The sequence below is a fragment of the Lonchura striata genome, chromosome 1 (genome assembly GCF_050655825.1).
Source record: "Lonchura striata isolate lonStrDom1 chromosome 1, ASM5065582v1, whole genome shotgun sequence".
In the NCBI taxonomy this organism is placed as follows: domain Eukaryota; kingdom Metazoa; phylum Chordata; class Aves; order Passeriformes; family Estrildidae; genus Lonchura; species Lonchura striata.
The window spans coordinates 19,428,013-19,455,595 of NC_140703.1; the positions used below are offsets into that span (position 1 = coordinate 19,428,013).

The 27,583-nt window shown below is 57.7% G+C and overlaps 3 protein-coding genes across 18 annotated transcripts in view; 2 read left to right on the forward strand and 1 right to left on the reverse strand.

Annotated features, from left to right (window-relative positions):
- Positions 1-15,653, forward strand: part of ARHGEF17 (Rho guanine nucleotide exchange factor 17) — a 30,959-nt gene extending 15,306 nt beyond the window's left edge. Inside the window, exons 2-21 of the mRNA XM_031505783.3 lie at positions 4,892-4,969; positions 7,133-7,315; positions 7,702-7,818; positions 8,084-8,176; positions 8,549-8,725; positions 8,990-9,040; positions 9,265-9,374; positions 9,484-9,569; positions 9,680-9,798; positions 10,034-10,247; positions 10,371-10,444; positions 10,563-10,756; positions 10,847-11,097; positions 11,437-11,683; positions 11,765-11,851; positions 11,947-12,014; positions 12,365-12,513; positions 12,609-12,783; positions 13,440-13,682; positions 14,174-15,653. Of these exons, the coding sequence (XP_031361643.3) occupies positions 4,892-4,969; positions 7,133-7,315; positions 7,702-7,818; positions 8,084-8,176; positions 8,549-8,725; positions 8,990-9,040; positions 9,265-9,374; positions 9,484-9,569; positions 9,680-9,798; positions 10,034-10,247; positions 10,371-10,444; positions 10,563-10,756; positions 10,847-11,097; positions 11,437-11,683; positions 11,765-11,851; positions 11,947-12,014; positions 12,365-12,513; positions 12,609-12,783; positions 13,440-13,682; positions 14,174-14,364 (2,907 nt within the window). The 3' untranslated portion in view covers positions 14,365-15,653. The remainder of the gene's footprint in view (positions 1-4,891; positions 4,970-7,132; positions 7,316-7,701; positions 7,819-8,083; positions 8,177-8,548; positions 8,726-8,989; positions 9,041-9,264; positions 9,375-9,483; positions 9,570-9,679; positions 9,799-10,033; positions 10,248-10,370; positions 10,445-10,562; positions 10,757-10,846; positions 11,098-11,436; positions 11,684-11,764; positions 11,852-11,946; positions 12,015-12,364; positions 12,514-12,608; positions 12,784-13,439; positions 13,683-14,173) is intronic.
- Positions 15,654-15,802: 149 nt separating this feature from the next.
- On the forward strand, positions 15,803-22,851 carry RELT (RELT TNF receptor). 8 transcript variants are annotated; one of them, XM_031505784.3, is made up of 12 exons: positions 16,372-16,408; positions 18,574-18,669; positions 18,892-18,949; positions 19,206-19,295; positions 19,378-19,532; positions 19,614-19,699; positions 19,955-20,188; positions 20,342-20,422; positions 20,513-20,594; positions 20,676-20,861; positions 20,937-21,059; positions 21,661-22,851. In XM_031505784.3, the coding sequence occupies exons 2-11, from the start codon at positions 18,644-18,646 to the stop codon at positions 21,022-21,024; spliced, it is 1,086 nt and encodes a 361-aa protein (XP_031361644.3). In that variant the 5' UTR covers positions 16,372-16,408; positions 18,574-18,643; the 3' UTR covers positions 21,025-21,059; positions 21,661-22,851. The 8 variants fall into 8 exon arrangements, with proteins under 8 accessions (XP_085446925.1, XP_085446919.1, XP_031361644.3 ...); XM_085590776.1 differs by lacking the exon at positions 21,661-22,851 and adding an exon at positions 21,495-21,630; XM_085590773.1 differs by lacking the exon at positions 16,372-16,408 and adding an exon at positions 16,447-16,772.
- The window catches only part of FAM168A (family with sequence similarity 168 member A), a 135,456-nt gene continuing 130,342 nt past the window's right edge, over positions 22,470-27,583 (reverse strand). For all 9 annotated transcript variants that reach the window (XM_085590915.1, XM_077781204.2, XM_085590900.1 and 6 more), the window contains one exon: positions 22,470-27,100. The gene's annotated coding sequence lies outside the window, so the exon portion shown is untranslated. The remainder of the gene's footprint in view (positions 27,101-27,583) is intronic.

Consider the following 27,583-nt stretch of genomic DNA (forward strand, 5'->3'; position numbering starts at 1 on the left):
GAGGAGTGGGAATGGGATGGCCAGAGGAGTGGGAATGGGGTGGCCAGAGGAGTGGGAATGGGGTGGGCAGAGGAACGGGAATGGGGTGGCCAGAGGAACGGGAATGGGGTGGCCAGAGGAACGGGAATGGGGTGGCCAGAGGAGTGGGAATGGGGAATGGGATTGCAAACCAGAGGGATTTGGGATTGCAATGCAGTTGGACCCAGGTTTGCATTCCTGGTGGGTCCCACATTGCACGAGGAATGGGGTTGGGATTGCAGCTCAAATGAAGCTGGAATTGCAAGAGGAATGGGTTTGGGATTACAGCTCAAATGAAGCTGGAATTGCAAGAGGAATGGGGTTGGGATTGCAGCTCCATGAACCTAGAATTGCAAGAGGAATGGGGTTGGGATTGCAGCTCAAATGAAGCTGGAATTGCAAGAGGAATGAGGTTGGGATTGCAGCTTCATGAACCTAGAATTGCAAGAGGAATGGGGTTGGGATTACAGCTCAAATGAAGCTGGAATTGCAAGAGAAATGGGGTTGGGATTGCAGCTCAAATGAAGCTGGAATTGCAAGAGGAACGGGATTGGGATTGCAGCTCAAATGAAGCTGGAATTTGGTGCAATGTGGTTGGACCCAGGTTTGCATCCCTGCTGGGTCCAGGATTGCAGGAGGAATTAATGGGATTACAACCCAGATAGATCTGGGGTTACAGCCCAAACAGGTCCAAAACTGTGAGCCAGATGGGTCCAAGATTCCAGCAGGAGTGGTTCTGAGGTTGCAGCCCAAATGGATGGACCCAGGTTGACTTCCCTGTTGGGTCTGAGATTGCAACAGGAATGGGGTAGGGATTGCAAAAAGAATGGGTTTGGGGTTGCGGCACAGATGGATTGGGGGTTGCAATGTGTCTGGACCCAGGTTTGAATCCTTGGTGGGTCTGTGACTAGAACCCAAATGGTTCTAGAATTGCAAAGGAATGGGTTTGAGATCACGGCTAGATGGGAATGGAGTTAGAACTCAAATGGGTGCAGGATCCCAACACATATGGGGGGCCCAGGATGGCAAATAAACAGGTCTGGGATCACAACCTAGTGTTGCAGCCCAGTTGGGCCTGGATTTGCAATCCAGGGGGGTTTGGGATTATAATCCAAAAACAACCAGGACTGCAAACAGAAGGGTCTGGAATTGAAATCCAGATGGACCTAGATTAGCAACCCATTTTGTTCTGGGGTTGGAACCCAAATAAAACATGGATTGCAATAGAAGCATGTTTGCAATAGGATTCTAGCAGAGCCCAGGATTTTATCCCTGATGGATCCCTGATTACAATGTAGATATGCCCAGCATTGCAACTGAGATGGGTTTGGGATTGCAGCACAAATGTGTCTGGGATTACTACCAAAATGAATCTGGGATTGGAGCTCAGAGGAGCCCAGGTTTTCAATCCAGGTGGCTCTGGAATTGCAATGCAGATGGATCCAAGCTTGCAACAAAACCGCTTTTAGGATGGTAGCCTAAAGGAATCTGAGATTACAGCAGAAATGGGTCTGGGATGGGATCCCAGAAGATCTCAGGACTGCAACCCGAGCAGATCTGGGATTGCAAACCAAATAAACCCAGCATTCCAACAGCTGGGATGACCCGGGCACTGCAGTTGCGGGAGCAGGAGCTGCTGCTGCCTTGAGAGCAGCCTGGTTACCTGGCTGCAATTAGCGTTCCCTCCTCGCTGATCCCTGGGTGCATTGACAGCTCTTGCAGCTCCCATTACCTGCTCCGAGTGGTCCGTTCTCTGCCACGCACCCTTCCCGGGGTGGGATGCTCATCATCCTCACTTCCAAGAGGAAATTTACTGGCTGCAACGAGAGGATGGAGCCCTGCTGCACGCCGTTGCTGTGGAAACGGGGTGAGCGGCTAATTAGATTTAATTAAGGAAGCAGGAGGGGAGCGTTACAAACAGATATGGGCAGGATGCATCACCCGGCCGGCACGGGTGTGGGTGCTGAGGTGATGATGCCATGGGGGGAAAGGGGACGTGCCTCAGTTTCCCTGCCCGCAAGGTCAAGGAGGGGGATACTGACAGGAATGGAGTCCCTAAGGATGCTGAGCACCGCAGCATCACCCGTGCGTCCCCCTTCCCCAAAAAAATCACAGGCCCCAAGAAAGCATCAGCTCCCCCCACCCCAACCCCCAGCATCCTCCCTGGGCAAAGCGTTTCCCGCATCATCCCTCGGCGGGATCCGGCGCTGCCCGCATCCGCGCGTGTCTGTGTGGGCACGGCTCTGCCTCCCGCCCGTGCCTGGCCAGCTCCGGGGGCCGGGGACCCTCGCGTCGCCGCGGACGCAGGCGCAGCCTCGCAGCCCGCTGCCGCTCTGCGGGAGGGCTTTTCCTACATCCCCGTACTTCCACATCCACACCGAAGCCCGGCGATATAAATAGCGCCTCGCTTTTATTCCCCTCCCCGCCGCATCCCGGCGCAGCGTTCCGGCTCGGGGCGGACACCTGGGGATAGAGGCAGAGAGGGATAGAGAAGGGAATTTCTGCGCGATTCCTTGGGCTGCGTGGGACGGACCGACCCCCGGGAGCCGCATGCTGCAGATGGTGAGGACTCTGGCGCAGTTCACCATCGCGCTGGAGGACATGCGAGACATCGGCGACGGCATCGACGCGGCCTTCGCCACCTCCGGGCTCAGCGGCGCGGCCGAGGAGCTGCCGGAGAAGGGCTGCGGCAGCCGCGGCGGCTCCGAGGTGATGGCAAAAGGGGTCCCGGGGTGCAGCGGGGGGTCGCCGGTGGGATGTGGGGCTGCGGTGGGGGCGCACGGATGCGTCACGTTTGGACACGTGTGTGCAGAACCCGGCACCTGTGGGGTCTGCGAGGCAATTGCCGTGGCAACCGTGCCTCCATCCTCATCCTCAGCTCGACACCCCCGGCATTCTCTGGATCGCGGGGAGGGGGGATGCTCCCACCCGGAGAGGGTGATGGGGGAGCTGGAGCCATCTCTGCCACCGCCCCCCCAGTGCTGATTTACACGGCGGAGGCGTGGGCTGGTGGGAAATACCCCGATTCGCAGGGCAGGGGCTGATCCCGAGGGTACTGAGCGTCCCGGGGAAGGCAGGATGAGGCCAAGGTGAGGTGGGGGCGTCCCCAGGGAGAGCAGATGGAGACTGAAGCATCTTCAGCCCCCCCAGCGGAGAGGCTTTGCTGGGGTAAGGAATGCAGTGGGGCACATCTTGCCTTTGCCCATGGATGGTTTTGCCCTGCTGGGATGGTGTCTTTCCCCCAGCTCTGCTCATCCCAGTGGGAATTTGCCCCTGCCAGGGTAATAGTGGTGCTGTAACGGGGGTAAAAATCCTCTTGCCAGTAGTTGGGCCTCATCCTGTGTGTCCCCACTGCTGCAAATCCCCAGCTGCTGGTGCAGCTGAGCCTGTGCTGCCCCTGGGTCTGACCCTTTGCTGTGGTGCTGAGCTGGGAAAGCTCCAGGAAAAAAAGGACCAGCAGGGAGCTACAGACTCGGTGAGGGTTGGGGAAACTGAGGCAGTTCGGGGCATCAGGTTCCCTTAAGCTCCATCCTCCAGTGAGTGCCCATCCGTCCGTAATTACAACAAATTTAATCCAGCAGTGAGAGTGTTTATAAGCTCTCTAACCAAGTGGGGAGGTCTCAGCTGGTGTTCCCGATATCACCATGGTTTCCTGATTCCTGGAGAGCCTTGGACCCGTCACCAACATTTGGCTGTAGACAAGGGTTTCCTCCATGCTTGATTCCATCAGCAGCCTGGTGGGGAGCAGGGAAACAGAGGCACAGCTCTGTTCTAGAGCAGGATCTGGCCAGGATCCCTCTCCATTGCTCCCTGAGGACCACGAGGGCCATGGTGGCCTCTCTCCATGGTGAGGATGGTCAAACTTCTTCCTGTGGCTGCAGAGCAGCTTCACAGCTCATCGTGTCCCCACTGGGGAGGACACGGCCCCACGTGTCCAGGGGACAGGGGCTCATCCCACAAGACTGAGGACATTTGGGATGTCTCACATCCAGGGTCTCTGGAGATTCTGCACATGAAAAACCTTTGGGGTGTCTGTGCACCCAGGGCATCTCTGCACAAAAAGCTTTTGGGATATCTCTGCACGTGGAGTCTCTCCTTGCAAAACCTTCGGGGTGTCTCTGCACCCAGAATCTCTGGAGTGTATCCAAACACAAAACTTCTGGGGTATCATTGCACCTCTGGAGCGCAGTGATGGAGAAAATGTTTGGGGCCCAGGGCCCTTGGGGCATCTCCCACCGAAATCTCCTGGGGTGTCTCCCACCCAGCAGCCTTGAAGCATTCCGCACCCATAACTCTGCACTCAGAGCCTGGAACATCTCACACCCAGAACTTTTGGCGTGCCTCACGCCCTGGGCTCTGGAGCATTGGGCCCCCAGGCTGAGCTGCAGGCAATGCACGCAAGAGGAGTCCCTGAGCCCCACGGCCAAGAAGACCCCGACCCATCTGTTTCCTAAGGCTGGCGGCCCATCCCACACGGCCAGCCGCCCGTGCCGCCTGCCGTGGGGCACAGCCCAGCCCCAGGGTGCCCGCGGTGCTGGGCGGGAGGCGAATTCCTGCGGGCCCGCTCGAGCGGAGCCGCTGGAGAGGCAGAGGGCTCCGGCACCGACCCATGTAGGGCTGTGAGCTCCAGGGCGGGCTCCTGACGCGGCCGCGGAGGAAACCAGGCGTCTGTGCGCTCGGTGTCATGTACTTCCTAATCCTCCCGGATTCCTCCATCGGGGTGGAGAGGCAGCGCAGGGGAGCTGGACGCCAGGCGGGCTCCTCCGGTGCTCAGCCTCCCCAGCCAGCCCCAGCGCCGGCCCCGAGCGCCGGCACGCAGCTCCCCCGCCCCGGGTCACCCCAAAACACTCGTGTGTCTTTCCCCCCCGGGCAGGACATGAGGAAACACGTCATCATGACCCTGCTGGACACCGAGCAGTCCTACGTGGAGTCCCTGCGCACCTTGATGCAGGTAAGGTGGCACGGCACGGGGTGTGACACCCCAAACCGTGGCACGGGCACCGTGGTCACCCCAAGTCTGTAGCAGGGGCTGTGACAGGAGCTGTTTGGCACCGGGGTGGATTGGGTGACGGGGGATTTTGGGGACAGCAGGGGCAGAAGTGGGAGCGCTGTGACAGCGGTGTCAAGAACGGGGTGTGGGAGTTACCTCCATGCCCAAAGAAAGCCCCTGACATTCCCCGTGTGTTGTCACCTGGCACGTAGTGTGTCCCCAAGTCTCTACCTCTGCTTGCCTTCCGAAAGCTCCTTCTCGTGTTGCACCCCATCGCCTGATGGCCCTGCCATGACGGGGGACCCCTGAAATCCCCCATTCCCTTGTGTTCCCATTTCCTGCTCGGATCATCACCTGCAGACCTGAGCCAAAGGTTTTTCTCCGGCTTTTTTGCTGAGCTGGTTCCAAACCCCCTGGAGCAGCCTGGCCCGAGGGTCCTCCCCACGTTTCAGATGTTAATGAAGGTGTTTCAGCAGGTTAATGATGGTCAACGCCCTGGAGACGTCACCTGGCCGAGGTGTGGCTTGTCCAACCACACCCCTGCTGGGGGGAAACACCACAAACTGGGAGCTCTGCAAAAGCAGTGCCTGTGGGACCTCTGTGACAGTCCTCAAGGGCATGGGGCACTCCATCCCAACACTGCCGTGGGCTCTTCCCGTAAATGCCCCACAGTGTCCCCCCATGGTGGGCACAGATGTGCTGCAGGAGGGAAGGACCCACCGGCTGCTGCCAGTGCAGACCTTGGCTTTGAGGGGCAAGAGGACCCTGGCTCTGGGGCTGATTTTGGGGGGAGCTGTACGGGGTCACCCTGCTGGTCTTGGCATGGAGAGAGTCTGTCCCGTGGTCTGTGCATCCTCTGAGGTGGGAGGGACACCGGTGGGGGGCCACAGGGTGTTAATGCCTGAGCTCTTGTCCATGGGACCTGTCCTGACACAGTGCCACCAGGGGAAACGTGGCTTTCTGGCAGGGATCAGAGGGCTCCAGGTATCCCCAGCTCCCTGTCCCAGATGGGACAAGGTGCTCAGATCCTTGACGTGTCTTGGTGGCACTTAACATGGGACAAAGACCACCTTGGAGCATCATCTTCCAGCCAAGTCAGGTGGTGCATGGGCAAACCCTGCCTGCTGTCCCTGTGTGCTGCAGCAAGGGCTGTCTCCATGCTCTTCTGCCCAGTGTGGCAAGCACAGGATGCATGGCACAGTCCATCCCAGCTCCTGCTGGAGGTGCTGGACACAGCAGGGTAGGTGAAGGGGATTAACACCCTCAGGATGGATTTGGTCCTTCTAATTTGGGTCTCCACGAGATATCTGGCATCAGCTTGAGGAACCTGATCCTTGGGGGATTACTCCTTTGCCCGCTTGGTTGGAGAGGTCTGAAGCCACTAGAGGTGGGTCCTGTCCTAAAAGCTCAGCTCCGTGGTCCTCCACACGTCCTGAAAGCCACCAGTGCCCTGTATGGTCAGGCTGAGGGGATGGCAAGGCTTGAGACGACCTTCCACATCTTGCTGCATCCCCTGCAAATCCATCTCTCCCATTCCAGGGGCACTCCTCCACTCTGCAGCTCTGCCCCATGGATGGAGGAAAGAGGTTTCATAGCAGAGCCACCCACCCAGCCTTGCTGAGGACCCGCTGGCCCTGAGTATTGCTTATTGGCCATTGTGTGGTGGTCTAGGGCATCTCAGTGAATGCATCCTGCTGGTCCAGCCCCTCCTGCTTCCAAACATCCTAAATCCTATCAGGAACACTCTGGCATTTGGATCCCAGGGTCGTGTTGCTGAGTTTTCCAAGCTAGGTCAGGCAGATGGGGGTGGTGAAAGCTCATGACAGCGAAGATGGCTCTGAAGGACCTGGGAGAGAGGATCCTGTCCCAACCTGTCCTGCAGGTTCCTTGTGCAGACATGTCCCCCTCCCCACAGAGCTGTGGGCATTCACTGGGTGCGATGGGACCCAGGGAGGCTGGGTTGCAAAACCTGTCTGGTCCTGTTGGCGGGCTCCACAGCCCAGCATCCCCTGGAGGAACCCCTGGCTGCAGGGTGCCATCCATCTCCGTATTCACATGGGCTGAGAGACCCAAACTGGCTGGGGAGGGAGAGGAAACCTCCATGGATCCTCTGCTTGCCCGCAGGGTTACATGAAGCCACTGAAGCAGCCGGAGAACTCCCTGCTATGCGACCCTTCGCTGGTGGACGAGATCTTCGACCAGATCCCCGAGCTGCTGGAGCACCACGAGCAGTTCCTGGAGCAGATCCACGACTGTGTGCAGAACTGGCACGAGAAGCAGAAAGTGGGCGACCTCCTGGTGCAGTCGGTAGGTCCTGGCGGGGCAATTCCCCCCGGGAATGCGGGTGTGCCCACTCCTGGGCACGGCCCTAGAGCAGAGGTTTCAGAACAGGAGGCAGGGGAGTGATGAAAGGATGGGCCAAGCAGGCCTGGGATGGAGAACAGGAGACGATCTCCAGGCCTGCTGTCTGCTTAGCATAAGGGTGGGAGCTGCTGCTCCCGGCTGGCTCTGCAGCTCCGCGTTTCTGCCTCGGGAGCACAAACATCAGGGCTGAAAAATCGAGGTGGGCGGACAGCGGGTGAGCCCTCCCTGCACCAGCCCAGAGCCAGAGTTAACCCTTGGGGCAGCTTCTTCCAGGCTCTCCCAGTATGTCCATGATTGTTGCTGGACCTAGCCTTGTTTTTCCCCCGCAGTTCTCCAAGGATGTGCTGGTGAACATCTACTCTGCCTACATTGATAACTTCCTCAATGCCAAGGATGCCGTCAGGATCGCCAAGGAAGCCCGGCCGGCTTTCATGAAGTTCCTGGAGGTGGGTCCTGCTTCTGTCTCCATAGATCCTGGCCACAAGCTGAAGCAGGGCAGGATTGGAGTTCATGGGAGTAACTTTATTGCCAGACTGGGAATTTTGCCCCCACCTTCTTGGTTTTATTGCAAAGAGGGTCAGTTGGGATGAACTGGAATTGCTCCAGATGGTGTGGAAGTTCGAACCCCAAACCAAAATGGGTTACCCTGGCTTAGTGGGAGGCTGTGTCCCACCGAGGGGCCCATCCTTGACCCTCATGGGTGTTTTGCAGCAAAGCATGCGGGAGAACAAGGAGAAGCAGGCCCTGTCCGACCTGATGATCAAGCCTGTGCAGAGGATCCCGCGATACGAGCTGCTGGTGAAGGTGGGTGACACCAGGGTGGCCGTGTCACACCAGCACGGGGGAGGCTACTGATCCTCCTCGCCTCCACTCAGCTTTCCGAGCTCTCAGGTCTCTCCTGACCCCTTTTCCCACCCTTTGTCACAAAGTTGGTGTCCCCAGGTGTGCACCTGGCTCTACCCTCCTGGGGATGGTCACTCTGAGGACAGTCACCCAGCTGCCCCACCACGCCATGGTCCCCTTACCCTCAGCCTTTCTGCTGGGCTTGTCCACCTCCCTCCTCGGGGCTGGTTTCCATCCCCAGCAGCCAGAGCAGTGTGGGAGGGGCTGGAGCAGTGACAGTGCCAGTGTCCAGGCATTGCCAGAGGTGACAGCCCAGCTCTGTCCCCGCGGCAGGACCTGCTGAAGCACACACCAGAGGACCACCCTGACCACCCTTTCCTCATCGACGCCCAGCGCAACATCAAGCAGGTGGCCGAAAGAATCAACAAGGGCATGAAGAGCGCGGAGGAGGTGGAAAGGAACGCCCGGATCGTGCAGGAGATTGAGTCCCACATTGAAGGGATGGAGGATGTACGTAGTGGGGGCCTTGGATGGGGGCACCCTCCTTCTCCACAAAATGTCCTCATTTCTGCTCTTTTGGGTCACCCCAGGCTGGGTCACTTGTTTTCTCCTCCAAGTCCCACTTTCCTCATTCTCATTTTTTTTTTGTGGGCCCCTGAGGGTTCGGGAAGGGGCTGGGGTCCCAATTCTAAGCTGGGGGATGCAGGGGCAGGGTTGAAGGACACAAAGCTCCCTGTAGTGGCTTCCCACTCACGAGTCTCCTTGTCCCAACAGCTCCAGGCTCCGCTCCGCAGGTTCCTGCGCCAAGAGATGGTTGTGGAAGTGGTAAGAGCGGGGTCTGTGGGGCCATGGGACCACACCCTGGGTGGGCAGTGGGAGGCTGTGATTGCAGGTCATGGGGTGCCTATGTGACCATGGGAGGTGATGGATGGAGCAGACAGATGGAAGGGCAAGGCAGCACATGGAGAAACCGAGACAGGGCCCTCTCCCAGCATTGGCACAGAGGAGGGATGGTCACTAACCCCCTGGTGTCTCCCACTGCTCCACAGAAGGCAGTGGGTGGGAAGAAGGACCGCTCCTTCTTCCTGTTCACGGACCTGCTGGTGTGCACCACGCTGAAACGCAAGTCGGGCTCACTCCGCCGCAGCTCCATGAGCCTGTGAGTACCACCAGGCTTGGGGACACCCCCTGGCTGTCCCTGCCTGCTGGCGTGGCTTTAGGGGGCTGTGGCTGTGGGTGCAGCTCGGCCATCCCCCCCAATCTCCCAGGTACACGGCGGCCAGTGTGATCGACACCGCCAGCAAGTACAAACTGCTCTGGAAGCTGCCCCTGGAGGATGTGGACATTGTCAAAGGTCTGTCACTGCCTGCTGAAGTGTCCCATCTCATCCCAAAACCAATGTCTCCCCCTGGCTGGTAGTGCCAGGGAGGGAAAGGTTAACGCTGTGCGTGTGTCCCCACACAGGTGCCTCACAAGCCACCAACAGGGAGAGCATCCAGAAAAGCATCAGCCGCCTGGATGAAGACCTCAACACGCTGGGGCAAGTCAGCAAGCTGTCAGAGACCCTCAGCTTCCCCCACCAGGTATGGGGATGGCAGCCTTGCCTGTCCCCTGGTTGGATACATTCCCAGTGGGAACACACAGGATGTCCTCAGTGGGAGGGGAGAACCTGTGGCAGGGCTGGTGGCCATAAGCATTCTAAAGCCACAAAAGAGGTTGGGGCAGCCTCTGAAGGATGCCAGGGGATGGACGGGGGATTATCAAGCATGTGGCTTGTGGTGGCCTGTCCCTGAGAGCTGGTGTTGTCCCTGTCCCAAGGGCCTGGATGACGTGATCAAGGACCTGATGGCCGCCATCCACCGGGAATTGTCAGAGAAACAATCTCTGTCCTTCAGCATGGCCTTCCCCCCCAACAAGGTGGAGCTCAGCACCACCAAAGCTGACGGCACCGAGTCCTTCATCTTCGAGTTTCCCAACCCTGACGCCCGGCTCGGCTTCGAGCAAGCCTTCGAGGATGCCAAGAAAAAGCTGGGTAACAGCAGGGAGAGGGCAGGTGGACGTGGTGGTGGGCTTGTCATTCCCCACCCCCTGCCACCCCGCTTTGGTAGACCCCTTTCCTCCATCACTTCTTGATCCCCCAATCTGATTTTCCCAGCTTCCAGCAAAAACTGCCTGGACCCGGAGTTCCTCAAAGCCATCCCTATCATGAAGACACGGAGCGGGATGCAGGTACTTAAAATCTGGCTTCAGGCATCCCACAGGTCCTCCCCATCCCGGTGGTCTTGCTACCAGATGGTGACAGCTCCTGCGTCGCTCCTGAATAACCCAATCTTCTCCTCCCTGGCAGTTCTCCTGCGCTTCTCCCAGCCACGGCAGCCCAGAGAGCTCTCACGAGGTTTGGGTTTGCAACAGCGACGGCTACGTGGGGCAGGTTTGCCTGCTGAGCATCCGCAAGGAGCCCACGGTGGAGGCGTGCATCGCCGTCTGCTCCGCCAGGATCCTCTGCATTGCCTCCGTGCCCGGCCTCAAGCGCGCCTATAGGTAGGACACGCCCTGGCCCCGCGGCGCCAGCGGGCGCGGGGCGATGCTGGAGCTGCTTCTCTCCCCTCCCTCCCTCCCCGGTTGCGGCAGGGAGCGCGCGGAGCCGCTGGGCAGCCCCTCGGCGGAGCTGGGCCCGGCGCCGCCGGAGGACGCGGGGTCGCAGCCATGCCTGCACATCTCCATCTCGGGCTCGTCGCTGGAGCTCTCAGAGCCCGTGGACGGCGGCAACAGGGAGCTGGTGCCCTTTGACAGCGATGACACGGATGATGAGTCCTCGCCCAGTCCTTCCGGGACGCTGCATAGCCAAGCCAGCCACTCCACCATCTCCTCCAGCTTCGGCAGTGAGTCCTCCCCAGCCTCTGCTTAAGGAAAAATACACTTTTTTGCCCCAAAATTATGGGCAGCTCTGTTGTTTTGGCCTCTCTGCCTTGTATTCCTCGAGGGAATGTGCAGGTGGAGGCTTTTGAGCCTGGGAAAAGAGATGTTTAAAGGCATTGGCCCAGCAGTGTGGTACTGAGATGGGGGGGACTTTGGGTGAAGCCTCGTGGGTTTTGGGGCTCAGCATCCCTGTGCCATCCCCTGGGCTTGACGCCACCCATGGTCTCTTCCCCATGCCTTTGGAGAGTGTTGGATGGTCGTGGTTTGACCCATTCCTTCCTCCTCCTCTTCCTCCTCTGCAGATGAAGAGATCTCAAGCTGCAAGGAGGCAGCAGTGGAGACGACGAGCTCAGAGGAAGAGCAGGAGCCTGGTTTCATGCCCATCACTGGCACCTACGGGCAGAGCCGGCACGGCGAGAGCCCCACGGACGGGCGGGCCCTGCGCCGCTCCAGCCGCGGCTCCTTCACCCACGGCAGCCTCGAGGACCTCCTCAGCCTTGACCCCGAAGCCCATCAGAGCTCCATGTGGCTGGGCACCGAGGATGGCTGGTAGGTTCCCCAGCATGGGAATTCCTGCACGGGAAGGACGCCAGTCCTGGGGGAGCCTCAAGCTTTGCTCTCCTCCTTCAGCATCCACGTGTACCAGTCCTCGGACAACATCCGGAACAGGAAGAACAGCATGAAGATGCAACACGCTGCTGCTGTCATGTGCATTCTGTAAGTGAGGAAGGGAGATTTTCAGCTCTGGGTGGGGCAGGGCAGGGGATTTTGGCCTTCTGCAGCTGGATGTCAAAGGTGGTTTGTGCCCACAGGTACCTGGATAACCAGGTTTTTGTGTCATTGGCCAACGGGGAGCTTGTTGTGTACCAGCGAGAAGCAGGTGAGGTTCAATTTGGGATGTCAAAAACGCATCCCCAAAGTGGTGGCTGTTGGAGGGTGGCTTGGGCTACCTCTGCGGAGGGATGCTCAGGGTGGCTTCCCTCCTTCCATGGAAAGGGATATCCCTGGAAGGATGCTGGAGACACCACACTCAGAGGCAGGTGGATGTGGGCGCTTTTCTCCTGGTTCCTGCAGGCCACTGGAACCCCATGGTGGCATCAGTTTAATGTCCCCTCTGAGAGGTGACCTGGAGAAAGTTGTCTTCAGCCACAACACCCCACTGTCCATATGGAGTTGGACTTGTTTTTGAGAATGCTTTAACTACCCACCCCACTCTCCCCACCCTCTCAGGTCGCTTCTGGGACCCCCAGAACTCCAAGTCCCTGTCCCTGGGCTCTCCGGGAAGCCCCATCACCAAGATGGTGGCGGTGGCAGGGAAGCTGTGGTGCGGCTGCCAAAACCGAGTCATGGTCCTCAACACCACCACGCTGGCACAGGAGGTACGGTGGGTGGCAGCCAGAGGGCGCGGCGGGAGGTGTGACGGGCACCAGTGGCATCACCGGTGGCATCACTGGTGGCATCTGTCCCCCCGCAGCACACGCTCCAGGTGGGGCAGGACGGCGGGCGCAGCGTCACCTGCATGGTGAGCACGGGCAGCGGCGTGTGGGTCGCGCTGCAGGGCAGCGCCCAGGTCCGGCTGTACCATGCCACCACCTACGAGCAGCTGGCGGAGGCAGACGTCACCCCCCCGGTGCACAAGATGCTCGCCGGTAAGGGACACCCGTGGTGTGTCTCCAATGGGTGCCAGTGCTGGCTCCCGGGGGTGCCAGCAGCCCTGGAAAATGCCCTGAAGCACCCAGTGCTGGGAAATCTAGGATGCTGGGTTTGGGGGAGGAGATACAAGTTCCTTGTGCTCATGTTAGGGAGCTGGGTAATCCCATATGGAAATAGGGCAGCCCCTGGGGAAATGGATAAATGTTGGAACAGGGCAGTAATCCCATAATCACAGAATTGTGTAATTCCTGAATGGTTTCTGTTGGAAAGGACCTTAAAGATCATCTAATTCCAATCCCCTGCCATGGCAGGGACACCTTCCACTATCCCAGGGTGCTCCAAGCCCTGTCCAGCCTGGCCTTGGACTCTTCCAGGGATCCAGGGGCAGCCACAGCTTCTCTGGGTGCCTTGTGCCAGGGCCTCCCCACCCTTACAGCCAGGAATTCCTTCTCTATCCTCTCTCAGTGGGAAGCCATTCCCTCTTGTCCTATCAACCCAATGTGATGCCACCAGCTGGGGAGGGGGGGTTGTGAGCTCCCTTCGCCATGTCCCGTGTGCCACAGATCCCCCTGGGAATGGATCCCTGTGGGTGGGGGGTTTCCCCGCGCTGTGTGGGGCAGGACAAGGCACCGATGGCAGGGATGCCCGGCAGGCTCGGATGCCATCATCCGGCAGCACAAGGCCGCCTGCCTGCGGATCACGGCGCTGCTGGCCTGCAAGGACCTGCTGTGGATTGGGACCAGCGCCGGTGTGGTGCTCACCCTGGCGGTGTCACCCAAGGCAGCTCCCACGCTAGTGGGGCTGTCCCAGGGCCACACCGGCCACGTGCGCTTCCTCACGGCCATCGAGCTGCCTGACGGCTTTGACGTCCTCTTCCCCCTGCTCAGGGACACGGGTAGGTGGGGTGGCTGGCATGTCGCAGTCGTGGCAGCGCACCGGGTTTGTGGGGCTGGGAATGCTGTTCTGGATGACCAGGAAGCGTTGGTGTCCCCGTTGAGTTCTTGCCTTCTTAAAATCCAGGGTGAAAAACTGGCAGTGGAGGATGGGGGAAACTGGGTACTCAGCTGCTCTCTACCAGCATGGGCAACCGCAGATTTCCCAGAGAGACCCAAATTCCCACGGTGTCACCCAGCTTCGAGGCGGGGCAGGGATGGGGAGAAGGAGGAAATGGGATGGGAGCTGGCAGTTTTGAAGGGAAGAGCTAATTTGGGTTACAGGGGCCACTCTGGGGTGGGAGGGGCTATCGGGATGAGAGGAGGTTTTTGGGGCCGGGATGCGGTGCCTGGGAAAGCGGTGGAGGGTTGATGCTGAGGTGTCGCTGGTGGGATCCGGTGGGGACCAGCGGAGTTGTGGTGACAGCACTGCGGGGGGGTCTGCGCTTGGCAGGGGCCGAGAAGCCGAGCGAGGCCGAGAAACGAGACCCGTCCCGCCCTCGTGCCCCCGCCCTGGCCCTGTCCAAGCCCAAGATGTTGGTGATCAGCGGCGGGGACGGCTACGAGGATTTCCGGCTGACCAGCAGCAGCGAGACCGTGGGCCGGGACGACAGCACCAACCACCTCCTCCTCTGGAGAGCGTGACCAGCCACCGGCCAGAAACGGGGGGTGCTGGCCCCCTTGTGTGCAGAAAGGGGGTCCGGCCCCCTCCCCGCCGCCCCCCGCCCCAGCACCTCTCATCTCCAGCCCGGCTGCTCTCTGTGTGCTCGGCGCTGGGGGGATGAGCCCCGCTCCCCCCGCCGTCCCCCCGGCCGCCGCGCTGGACTCGGGGGGGGACACGCAGCGCTTCGGGGGCCTCCGGAAGATGGGGAGGGGACGGGGGGTTTGCTTGGGAAGGCGCGGAGGAGGAGGAGGACGATACCGAGCATCCCTGGGGACCGGCCGGAGGATGCCCGACAGCCAGGAACCTGCCTTGCTCGCCGGTTTTGTGTGTGCCTGCTTCACGGGGCGGGGGGGGGCGCGGGCCTGTCTCCTCCCCCGGCCCCCGGGACCCCCGGCCACTCCGCGGGACCACCCCAGGGACAATCCACCCGCGGTGTCCCCCCCGGCCCGGGCCTCCCGCTAACCCGCTCGCTCCATCGCCAGCACCCAGATAGCTCTGTTTGTTTGTTCGTTTGTTTTAAATATATATATATATTATATATATATAAACATCCTTATTTATTTGGGGGTTTGGGGAGGGGTCCGGGGCATCATCACCGCTCTACCAGTCCCTCCACGCCGGAGCTGAGGGGTTAAAACTTCCCGGTTCATCGCCCCGAGGGACAGCCTGACCCCGCTGGGGCGGAGCTGGACCACGCTGGTGGAGGGGGGGAGATGATGGAGGGGAGGAGGGAAGGAAATTTGGGTCCCTCCCCTTCCTTCTCTGTGATTCCCAGTGGGATTTTGCAGCCTGGGAAGTGGGGTGAAGGCGCTGCTGACGTTAGAAGCATCTCTGGATTAGAACAATCATCGCATTCCCCGCCCGCCACCAGGGCTGTCCCCCCACCCTTACAATGGGGTGACAGTGTGAGGGACCCTAAAAATGCGACTGTGCTGGACCAGCCCTCCCCCATCTGCCCTTTTTCTCCCCCATTTTCCTGCTTTCACCCCAGGATCCAGGATCAGTGCTCCCAGATTGGGACACCCTGTTGTCCCCATGGGAGACGTGACAACCGTGGTGATAGGGATGAATCAGGGTGTCCCCAGTCCCACACGGCTGGGTGAGTGACAGGAATGCTGCCATCCCACATGGAGCCATCCATCTGTCCATCAGCGGAGTGAGTGGGTGTGTGCTATAATTGGGATGATGAGGTTATTTTGGGAAAGGAGGCGGGGGGGATTTCGGTCACTTGGGGGCTCTTTGTTATTAAAGGTCACCCGTGCCAGAATGATCCCAGCATGGTCTCGTCCTTCCCCTCGGGATGGGGTGGCAGGGACAGGGTGAGGACGGCCATGGCTCCCACCACCCACTGGTACCACTGGGAATGTCACCCACTGGTGCCACTGGTGATTAAGACTCCAGTGAGAGGAAGAAACGGTCTCCACCACTGTGGCGCAGTCATTCTGTCCTGGATAACCCTGAGAGGGATATCAGGATATCCATCCCTTGTGCCACAGAGCATCGGGACGTGGCGCACCCCGGGTGGACAAACAGCGGAACAGGGGACACCAGGTCGTCCTGGGGAAAACCGAGGGGAATAGAAGGAACACCAGGCCTGACGGCAACCGCGTGTTTCCCCTGTGAGAAAACTGTCCCCTAGGGAACAGGACAAGGCATGGTGTGCTGTAGGACAGGTAGGAAAGCGGGCCCACATGGGGAAGAAAAAAGAAAAACAATCCTTTTTCTTTTTAAATTTAAATTCTTGCTGGGCAGGTCCAACCCACCCTGCTCTGGTTGTGCCCGTTTTCCCTCCGAGCGGGATAAAGCCCATCCCAAATCCCTCCCCCGGCCGGGATTTGTAATTCCCGCAGTCCCCGCCGCGGCCGGGAGGTGGCGCTGCCGCAGGCAGCCGGGGGGCGTGGTCTCGCAGCGTGACGTCACGGGGGGCGGGGTTTGCTGGCGCGCGCCCGCGGGTTCATTGATAAGGAGGAGGCGGGAGCGACGGGGCGGCCCTGGGGGAGCCTGGGGGCTCCGCGGCGGGGACAGGTAGGGGACACTCCCGGCACGGGGACACCCCTCTGCCCGGAGGGGCTCGGGCCATCCCCCTTTAAAGGGCCGCTTCCCCATGCGGGGGTCTGCGGCTGGGGTTACTGCAGCTGCGGGTGGCGCGGGGAGGGGGGCTCTGGTGCTTTTTGGGGTGCTCGACCCCCGCTTTGCGCTGAAGAAGATGGGCGGTGTTTTTGTCTCGGCTTTATCCCTCAAGGGGGTGTCGGGGGGGCTCCGCCGGGAGTGGGGTGCGCTGGGGAGAGCCCCTGCGGCTGCTGCAGCGTCGAAGTAGGTTAAAATAAAGGGTGGAAATGAGGAAAAAGTAGGTTAAGGAATACTCACCAGCAGCTGCCTGGGAAAAGAGGTAGGAGCCGCGTCGGGTCTTTTTTTTTTCTTTTTTTCTCCTCCCTTTTTTTATTTTTTGCCGGAGCTGGAAAATCCCAGGGCTCGGAGCCAGAGGGCCGGGGATGCTGCGGGATGCTGCGGCGCGGGGCTGCACCCCGGGACGTGCCGCTGCCGGGGCTGTGCGCCGCCCCAGCGCTTCCCCGGGGATGCTCGGACTTGAACGCTGGAATTTTGCGGCGGCTCACTCGTTCCCACTGCTCCCGTGGGCCCCAGCAGTGCGATAATGCCGAGTTTCGCTCCATCTGCCGGACAATCCCCTCCTTGTCCAAGGCTGTCTCCGGCAGCTGTTCCCTAAAGTTTTCCCGAACAGTTGCTCCTTTTTCCCTCCGTTTGTCTGCAGGAGCCAGCGGTGAAACCCTGTTCCCCCACGGGGAGGGAATGCCCTCGCTGGAATCCCGGCGGGCAGTTTTGGGTTACAGATTCTGTTTAGGGGGGCTGGGAATAAGCGGCTCATGTGATCTGGAGGGAATTGGGGAGGTTTCCAAAACCAAGTCGCCTCCTCTGGTGCGTTGGCATTGATGCACCAGTCAGGTGGGGGTACGGGGCTTGGAGTGTCCCCAAAAGCAGCCAGGTCTGGCACTGGTGCGGTTATTTTTTGGGTTTCTCTGGTTCTTGAAGCAGCAAATTCTGTCGGTTTAGGAGTGTGTCAGGGCAGCCGGGCTTCCCCAGCATCATCAGCTGGGGATTTGTGCCTGCATACCCCATCCCAACTTGGGATTGCCCCAAGCTGCCCCCAAAAGTGGGTGCTGAGTCCTGGGCAAAGCTCCAGTGCCAAGCAGGAGCTGGCACTTGCCAGTCCCTGCACCTCCTGCATCCCTATGGCCGCATTTTGTTCATCTGAGGGATGCCTTTAATCTCTGGATTGAGCTTTGCCTCAAATCAGCTTTACCCCTGCTCCTGGTGGTGTTTAGATCCAGTTATCATGATGTGGAATGTTTGTGGTCCCTCAGCCACGTTGGGACCTTCCTGTCCCCTCCTGAGGCCATTTCTTCCCCAGCAGAGTCGGTCCCCAGACATCTCAGAGTGTCCCTAAGGCGCTTGAATTGCACAGCCCCAGAGAATTAAAATGCTTCACGTTAGGTTTAAACTGGAGTTTTATTGGATTATAGGGTGGAGAGCTTGCACAGGCTACCACCATCCCTTTGTGCTCGAGGGGCACATCTCACATCCCAGGGGGATTCAGGAGCTGGGCTGGCTCCATGCTGGCACCCTGCAGGAGTGCTCTTGTACTGGGAGCTACTGGAGGGAACTGGAGTATGGAGGATTGGAGGATGCTCGTTTTGGGTTCTGCCCATTTTGGATTCTGCCCATTTTGGGTTCTGCTCATTTTGGCTGTCCCAACCCACATCCTATAAACACCCAGCTCAGCCCCGCTCACCCCTGGGACCCCCCTCACGTGTAATTAGCTGCATCTCAGCGTGGTGCTGGCCACTATTTAGGAGAAACTCGTCAGGCACAGGCTGTAATGAAGCTTTGCCAGGGCTCTCACAGGACCGTGACGACCGAGGGGGAATTTCCATGCGGGCGGCAGGATTTCCATGCAGGCGGCAGGATTTCCATGTGGAGGCTGGATCCGGGTTTGGGTTATTATTTATTTTCTCCTTCCTTCCCCTGTGCTGTCAGCATAGATTTTAATTTTAACAACCAATTGCTGAGCCCGGGGTGGGGGGTAAGACTCTGGGAAACACCTCTTGTTTTGTTTGAGTTTTTATTTAAATATTTTAATTTTTTTTTTTAATGACTTCATTTCCTTGTGACAGATGCAAAAGGATTTCCTCCGGAGCAGGAAAAACCTTTCTTTTACTTTGTTTGGCATCATCTGCTCCTTGCATGAATGGTGTGACTCCACTGCTGAGGTTGGTCCCTTTCCAGTTTGGGATGGAGCTGGGATCTCCAAGGGAAGGGGTGATGCTGGGCATTCCGTAAAATAACTTTCTGGGGGATGATTCAGGACTGCTGCTGTAGGGATATTTGGGCAGATACCTTGGAGCACCCCGGAAGGGAGAAAAAGTGTCCCCAAATTACTTCTCCAGTGGGACTTTCCCTGGATGATAACCCTGGTGTTTCCCCTTGGGCAGGTCTCCCCGGGTGATGAAGAGGAGTGGGATGCACTGGTGGCTTGTCACCATTCTGGGGGTGAGTATGGCCTCGTCTGTCCCATCTCATCCCATCCCTCTGCCTCTCCTATGCTTCAACACTACAGGCCATAGGGATGGGTTTGCATCCGTCACGGTGCATCCAGCGAGTTCACATCCCTCACCCCGCGGGAGAAGGCCGTCTCCTGGCCGGGGACAAGCGAGAGGGTGGCATGTGCCACCGGAGCCCCAGCGCTGCCGGCAGGGCAGCGGCGGAGCCGCAGCCGGCGGCCCTGAGCGCTCCGATCCTGCCGCAGGTGCTGAGCGGACCCGCCCAGGGCGCCGGGAGCTGCAGCGGCCCGGAGCAGGGCGCAGCGGGGTGCCCGCCCGGAGAGGAGCCCGCCGGGGTAAGCCGAGCCCAGCGGGGCGAGCCGGGCCCGGGGAGGCTGCGGGAGCCGCGCACGGCTCACCCCCCTGTCCCCACGGCAGGATGCAGCGGGGACGTGCCGGGCGTGTCCCCCCGGCACCTTCTCGCTGGGGGCCGCGTCCTGCGCCGCTCACACGCAGTGCCGGGCCGGGAACAGGGTCCTGCTGGCCGCGGGGACGGCGGCGAGCGACAGCCGCTGCGGAGCCTGCCTGCCGGGGTGAGCCCAGCCGGGGACGCCGAGCCCCAGCCCTGCCCTGCCTCGGGGGCCGTGTCCTGACCCTCCCCCCCCGCCCCGCAGGTTTCACAGCCCCGGAGGGGACAGGGAGCCCCGGGGCCGGTGCCTGCCCTGCGCCGCTGCTCCCCGCGGCACCCCGGGGTGCCCAGGTGGGTGCTGGAGCCGGAGGTGTCACCCCAGGGCCGGGGGAGATGCAGGAGCTTGTGCCGGCCCTCGGCCCGGGGACGTCACGGGGTGTGTGGCCCTTGGGATGTCCTGGTGGGATGTGACAGCTGAGGACACCTCTGCTCACGACACAAGCGGCTTCTGCTTCCCTGGATCCAGCCCTGCTGCGGGGCTCCTGGGGAAACGGGGTTTAATCCCGACAAAGCCCCTCCCTGAGGCTGACCTGTGCCTCCCTGCAGGACGGCGGCGAGCCCGCAGCCCCGAAATGCCGGGCTGGGCACCGGGAACCAACGGGACACGTGTGACCCTGTTGGGTGAGGAAGAGGAGGAGGCAGCAGCAGCACAGGCAGGCGTACTGACCATCGTCCCGGTCTTCTGTGCCATGGGATTGTTGGGAATCCTGGTCTGCAACCTGCTGAAGAAGAAGGGTTATCACTGCACCACCAGCAAGGAGCCCCAGATCGGCAGCACCGGTGAGCCCTGGTTGTGCCATGACACCTTCGGTGATCCCACATCCATTGCTCAGCTCATTCCTGTAGTTTCTGGTTCTCCTTGTCCCAGGGCATCCTGGGTTGCTTCATCCCCCATCACCAAGTTTTCCCTGACTTGCTGATTTCTCTTTCCAGGTGCCAGCTCCATCTACCAGCTGGAGGATGCTAACGAGGATACCATCGGGGTTCTGGTGCGGCTGATCACCGAGAAAAAAGGTCGGGGGGGTCCCCAGGAAGGGGGAGGAGGGGGATGACCTGGGCCAGAGCCCTGTGACCCCCAGCCCCTTGGTGTCCTTCTGCACACAGAAAATGCAGCGGCGCTGGAGGAGCTGCTGAAGGAGCACCAGAGGCAGCAGCTGATGCCACCGAGCTGTGCCCCCCTCAATAAGTAAAGAGTCCCCTAAGGCTGTACTGAGGGCTCCTCATGGTGGGACCACCCCCATGCTGACGGCATTTCCCCCCTCCCCAGGCTGCACCTTCTGCCTCAGTTTCCCCCCACCTGCCACCACCAGCAGCACCTGCACACGGTGCAGGGACCGGCCCCATGTGCCCGCTGCAGCCAGAAGTGGCCCGAGGTGCTGCCATCACTCAGTGCCACCAAAGTCCCCAAGTCCGGGGCTCATCCCAGTGAGGTGACCATCCTCTCTATTGGCAGGTAAGCAGGGACAGCCCCCCGGTATGTGTCCCCTCTGCAAGCGGGGGGACAGGCTGATGTGCTGCTCTCCAACAGGTTTCGGGTGTCCCGGATCCCTGAGGTGAGGAGCGAGGCAGGGGGGGAGCCCCTCCGTGGTCCCCTCCCCGCCGGCAGCGGGATGTGACCCCATGATGGAGCAGCACCAAGGGCCCCCACGAGGTGAGAGGGTGGTGGGGAGCCCTGGGGTCCTCCCCAGACAGAGGGGTTGTGAAGGCTGGGAAATGGAGCATTAACGCCATAGGGACACGGTGTGGGGACAGCGAGGCAGGAGGGAGGGGTGTCCCTCGCTGCAGGGCGCTGGCAGGGCCGGGCACTGGGTGGCACGGCCAGGGGCTGCTGCGTGACTCATAGGCAGCTGCACGGGCTCACGTGCCCTCACTCACGTCCCCGTGTCCCCTCCAACAGCAGCACTGCTGCTGTGACCAGCCAGCTCTGGGCCCCTCCCCACAAGGACATGGAGGGGCTGGAGCATGGCCAGGGAAGGGAATGGAGCTGGGATGGGGCTGGAGCCCCAGGAGAGGCTGAGGGAGCTGGGAAGGGGCTCAGCCCAAAGAAAAGGAGGCTTCAGGGGGGACCTTGTGGCTCTGTTCCCAGGAACAGGGACAGGACAAGGGGAAACAGCCTCAACAAACCGTGCCACGGAGGTCTGGGTTGGGTAGTGACAGCCATGGATGGGTGACACCGAGTGCCTCCTGCCACCCTGGGTGATGCAAAGGGGCCAATCCAGGCTCACCTGTGGTCCATCCCTTGTCCTCCACAGCAGGCACCTGGCCTGGGGGCTGCCTCAGGGGTCAGTGACACCCAGAAAGGCCCTGTGGAGGACACTGGGCATTGTGTGAAAGCCAGTCCCACTTAGAGCTGCGAAGTGCTGGAGGTGTCAGCTCAGCTTCTGCACCTGCCACCAAGGTGTCCAAGAGCAGCACAGCAAACCCAGCGTTTCGCTTAGCTGGTGAGGAGGATTCTGTCTCTGAGGCCTGATGGTGGCCATGGCATGGTGGCCTCATAGATAGTCCGGGAGCTGCGATGCCGGTGGTGATGGCCACAGGAATCATAATCTCTGGGAACCATGATGCCACAACACAGTTCCACTGGAAGCACAGAGGACACTGGATACCATTTCATGGTCACCTTCTGGGTCTTCTGTTGAACTCTCCAGGACCATCATGAATTCCTGATTTCCCTCCATCACCTGGTGCCAGCGCTTAGCATTGCAGGAGAATGAATGACTGGATCACGGAGTGACTCCCCCCTTCCCAACAGCCCAGCTGGGGCATGGATTGCTCTGAGCAAAGCTGGTCTCCTGCATCCATCCACCCTCTGGTCTCCAAAGTCTCAGTTCAGGACCACACAGTGGTGATGCTCACCATGCAGATGACACATTTCACTTTCCGTAGGAATTGCTTCAATGGTATCACACTGGCTTGGCCATGTTGGGATCACTGCGATAACCCACCCAAGGTTGGGTTGGAGACCATCAGCCTCAACCATCAACCCAAAAAAGGGTTCATGGCTGGTCCCATTCACCTCTCCACGACATCACCGTGCCAAAAAACCAACCACCAAACCCTCTCGGGCTCTTTTATTTATTTATTTAATTTTTTGGGAAACATTTTAATAGTTATCGAATGTTCTACATCTTACAGTAAATATCGTACAGTTACAAACTCTTGGCTGAAATCTGTCAGGGAGATCACGACTTGATCTTCAGAACCAAAACCAGAACAGAAAACAAATGGGAAAACTATCCCAAATTTACACTTCAGATGGACAAAATGAAGCTGTGGGGCTCTCCAGGGCATCAGTCCAAGGCCATGCTCCCTACACACCTGTGAGATGTAGACTTGGAAGACGTGGTTACTCTTGGGTTTAAATTTTTTTTGTTGTTGTTCTTTCAGGGAATTTATTTTGGTATTTATTTTTATTTAAGAGGTCCAATAATACTTAAAACCAAGCTGGTCTGGTGGTCAAAATCAATTTAAAATTAATTACATAGAAAGAGAGGGGTGGGAGCCTGGTGTGGGTTGAGGCCGTGTTGTGGGAAGGGAAGGGTTTAGGTGTGATCCTGGACCTTCCCATGCTTCCCTACAAATCCCTCCCCTGATCCTGAACCCCTTTCCCCCTGGAAAATTCCATCTCCCAGCTCCATCTCTTGCAGGAGGATACAGGGAGGCTGCAAGTGGCCATGTTGCATCAAGATTATTCCCTACAAGCCACACAATCGAGCGTTTCCAAATGGGAATCGCTCCTGTTAAACCACAGTATTTTGCTATTCCTGCCCTGCAAACATTCCCACAAGTTCTTTCACCTAGATTGCCAGAGAATCTCCAAGTGCCATGGTGCAACATGCCACCTTTTCCAAGATTTCCTCCCTCTCAAGCTCCATCACAGGCTTTATTTTCCCTTTTTTTTCCCAAGGGAAATGCTAACACACAGCAGAGAAAATATTTGGAGGCTGATCCTGGCTCAGGAGCAAAGTGAAGGGAAGATGGGCAGAGGGTCACTACATTTGGAGGGCCTGAAAATATTGGCAATTAAAAAAAAAACTCAAACCAAAAACACCTGGATTTATGAGTATCCAGCAGCTCTTATTGCTATTGTTTGCTGGTTGGATTTTACCAAAAATAAAGCCTCAAATGTTGTTTTCCACCCGGCTAAAAAAATCAGGATCCCATTTCATGCCCTCTATCTGGGAACCACATCATCCCCACCTTCCCAGAGGGGATGGCAAAGAATGAGGGGGGTCTCTCTGGGAAGGACCAGATTCAGTGGGATGCTGGTGGCTGGAGGAAAATCTGATGCTCTGGACATCCCTCATTACAACAAACCCCTTAAATAACATTTCCTGGGAATTACATCCCAAAACTGCAACAATGCTGAACTGCTTGATTTATTATTCATAACATACAGTGACAAATCCTTGCCTGGAGGGTTCAGCCACTTGGAGGCATTGATGGCCTCAGGCTTCAGGGGGCTCCTGGGGTTTGGGAGTCACCACCACCACTAAAATCCTATTTTCCCCCCAAATCTTGCATCGCAGCTTGTGTTTTGAAGTAAAGGTAAGATCTGGGATGGTTCAGAGTTATTTTTCCTTCCTCTTTAGCTGGAATTTTAATCTCAGACAATTCAGCAGCTGCTAAGGATGGTTTAACCCCTCCTGATGCCCTGTGTGATCCTTCACTGTGGAAAACCCTTTTCCTTACCCAACATCTGCAAAGCTTTGCTGAACTAAATATTTGAGAAGCTGGTGGCCCCCATCAGCGTCCCCCACTGTGACCTTCCCAAGACTCTCAGTTAAGCTATGACTTGACCAAAGGAAAGATTTGGGATCAAAGGAAGGGCAGTGAACATCTCCCCACCACCGCAGCCCCACCTTGGGAAGGAACTACCCAAGGCTGGCACCATGTAGTGGCCCTGGTTCCACCCAGTGGCTCAAGGCTGGTTACCCAATGTCCTCACTAAAGCCTCTGGTCCAATGGGTGGCAAATATTTCCCTTCTCCACACCTCGGTAAATGAGTATTTCTGCCTGGGAATAATGGGATGAGGAGCACTGGATCTGCTATTGATCCAAGCAAAGGAATTAAAACCCAGCTGCCCCATGTCAGGTCTCATCAGTGGGAACACTGGGTGTTCCACCACAATCAGCTCCTGGGGCTTTCTCCCTCACCTTTAATGTTTCTTTTCCTTCCAGGACAAAGCCCAACATCTCTTTTCCACATGTGGGCCAAAATTTTAGGAGTAGTTTCTAAAGTGGTGCAGGGTGTCTGGGAGAGTGGCGGGATGGTGTCTGCTGGGAAAGGTGGTTTGCAGAGCCCAGGCTGGGATCCCAAAGCTCGCTGGACCCCACAAACCAGAGCCCCATTAAGTTGGGAGACCTGACTCAATGCTGACAGCTCCTGGTACATAACACGAAGTCAACATGAGAGGGGAAAAAAGGGGATCTCAGAACTCTTCAGTTCTTAGGATCTGGGGATTTTTTGGCCCAGGTTTAACTAAAGTGTGCTACAAACAGTGGAAGGATGATGTGTTGGTGTTACTTCCCAAGGTTCTGTTGCTCTTTACTAATCCTTGGCCTTGCTGAGCCAAATGGGAGAACCCACTGATTATTGGCTCTTTTTCCTTTTTTCCTTCTCTTTTCCCGCAATATGAACCCAAAGTGCAGCCCAAGGGTGCCCCTTCCCCACCCCACAGCACTGGTGTCCCCCCCCACCCCCAGCACAGTCTTCCCCCACTTTGTTCCTCCTGAGGCTGAGGAGGCTGAGGAGGACAATCTAGCTTTGCTCTAGATTGTCCTCAGAAACAAGACCAGCAGAATCAACCAAATGACCCCCCAAACAGAAGTGCTAACACCAACACCCAACCTGACAAACCTCCTGGGACCAACCAGTGGGAGGGAAAGTCCTCCTGGGATCCCTAGGATTGTTACTCCCCAACCTGGCCCATGCTCAAGGGAAGGAGCTCCAGGAGCAGAAGCCAAGCTGGGAGACTCTACCGAGAGCATGGCACACTTTTGGCACACTTGAGACAAAAATCAAAACCCAATCACACTTTTGTCTTTAAAAAAACCAATACAATCCCAAAAACCTTGTTTCTATCCTGGGTTTAGTGACGAGGATATAAAACGAACTGGCCACAAGCATTGTCTGCAAATCCAAACTGCCTCTGCTGTCCTCAAGACAACTTATTGCTCTGCTTGGACACACCAAGGGGGGTGTCACCAGCTTCCTGTCCCCATGTCCCCGAGTAAGCTAAACCCCCCCAAAATGACCCTGATGCCCACAGCCTTTGTGTGTCCGGTGTCCCCCATCCTGCTCCATGTCAACTGTGGATCACCTTCCCTTCTGTCACCTCTTCTCAGGTGCCTTCCCGTGAAGGAGGCGACGTGTTTATTGCTATTGCTTCCTTCTCTCCCACTTCTCCAAGCAGAGCAGCCAGACATCATCCCCCTCCTGGCCTTTCTCCATGGTGCTGGTATTTGTGCTTGGATAAACATTCCTCCTGGAAGTCTTGGAGCTGTAACCCAAAGAATGGGAGGGGGATACCTCAACAGCCGAGGAGGGCGTGAAGTCTGGTCTCAGCCCTGCCAACACCATGGGTGCAAGCTCAAGCACCCATCTTCCCTTGCCCTGCCTTGAAAACTCATCTCCATCAACCTGACACCCTCTTTTCCCACACCACCATACCCTGGAGAAGCTCTTCAGACCAAACCATGAACCTGGAGGAACTCCTCAGACTAAACCCTAAACCTGGAGAAGTTCTCCAGCCCAACTTTTGGACATCTTGCTTCCCTCAGCAGGTGCCCAGCACATCTCTGCCTGCAAACAGCAGCCATGCAAGGAAGGAGCCGCCTTCTCCCTCACACTGCCCCAGGACGTGGCTGAGGGGGAGCATCCTGTTTTCCCAAGGGATTCAACATGCTCCCAGGGCACACAGTCTTCCCGCTGCTCCCTTCCCATCACCCACAATCCATTTGCCCAGTTGGAAAAAGCAGACCAAAGACCCGCTGGTGACCAGTCCTCGTGCTTCCTAAGACAAGTGTGTTACGTTGCTAATTATATTTATATTCTCTTACTCCTACAAAAAGAAGGGATGAGTTCAGAATTCCACTGCAGATAATGCATTTATAATCTATCACGACAGCTATCTGGAAGACACCAATTTTCTTGTAATATGTTATGAAAGATTGAATAATTGATATTCTTCAACTAAAAATACCCAAACCAAATTGGAATAAGCCTGCCTACCAGTGCTGTGCTTTTCACATAGTACCCTGAACATCAACCACTCTTACTAGCCAAAAAAAATCTAGGCTCTTGTCAACAACAACAACAACAGAAAAATAACAAAAAGAACCCAAACGAACAAGAAGTGGGGGGGATCTTTGCACCACTCAGCTGGGCAATGCTGGAAAAGTGAAGATTCTGAGCTTTCAAATGATAGGACTGAAGAGAGAACTTGACTATTGCTCAGTGTCAGTATGTGTGTTACACAATTCTTGTGGGAGGGGGAGGAAGGGGAGAAAAAAAGAGGCAGAAGATTAGAAAAAGCAGCTTTTACAAAAACCACTAAAGAATGCATAAAGTGACCCTTGCACTTTTTTTTTTTTTTCTTTTGTTCTTGCAAACAGACGAGGCGCTGCAGCCCAGCGGCCACAGCACCGATGTAAGACTTGTGTAGTTGCATACAATGTTTGACTCTGGATCTGGAAGAGAGCAAATACATTAAAAACAGGCAGTTAGAAGGATGCTCTCCTCCTCTCTGCACCCCTGCACCACGTGGAGCTGATCCATATGGAATTTAACCATCCCTGTGGGCAATTTGTCAGGCAAGGGAGCTGGGAAAGCAGCAGCTTGCTGGTGGTATCCAACCAGAGGATTACAAATATGCAGATGGGCTGCTCCCTGCTAATTGCACACCAATTTGGGAGGGGCAGGATTAGCCCGGTGTAATTGGTGTGGCAGAGAGATTTTAGATAACCCCGGGGCTGGATTCGATGTTCCCATCAGCTGCCTGGCCATCATTGGGCATGATGGGCCAAGGGCTGCCAAGGGAACAAGCAGCTGGGATTTCTGGGATCCGAGCATGACAGGAACACACAGGCAGTTGCAGGCAACCCCGGTGCTAATGAACAATGTGGTCTCCCAGCAGGGGAAAAAAAAATATTTCAGTGACATAAAGATGGGGA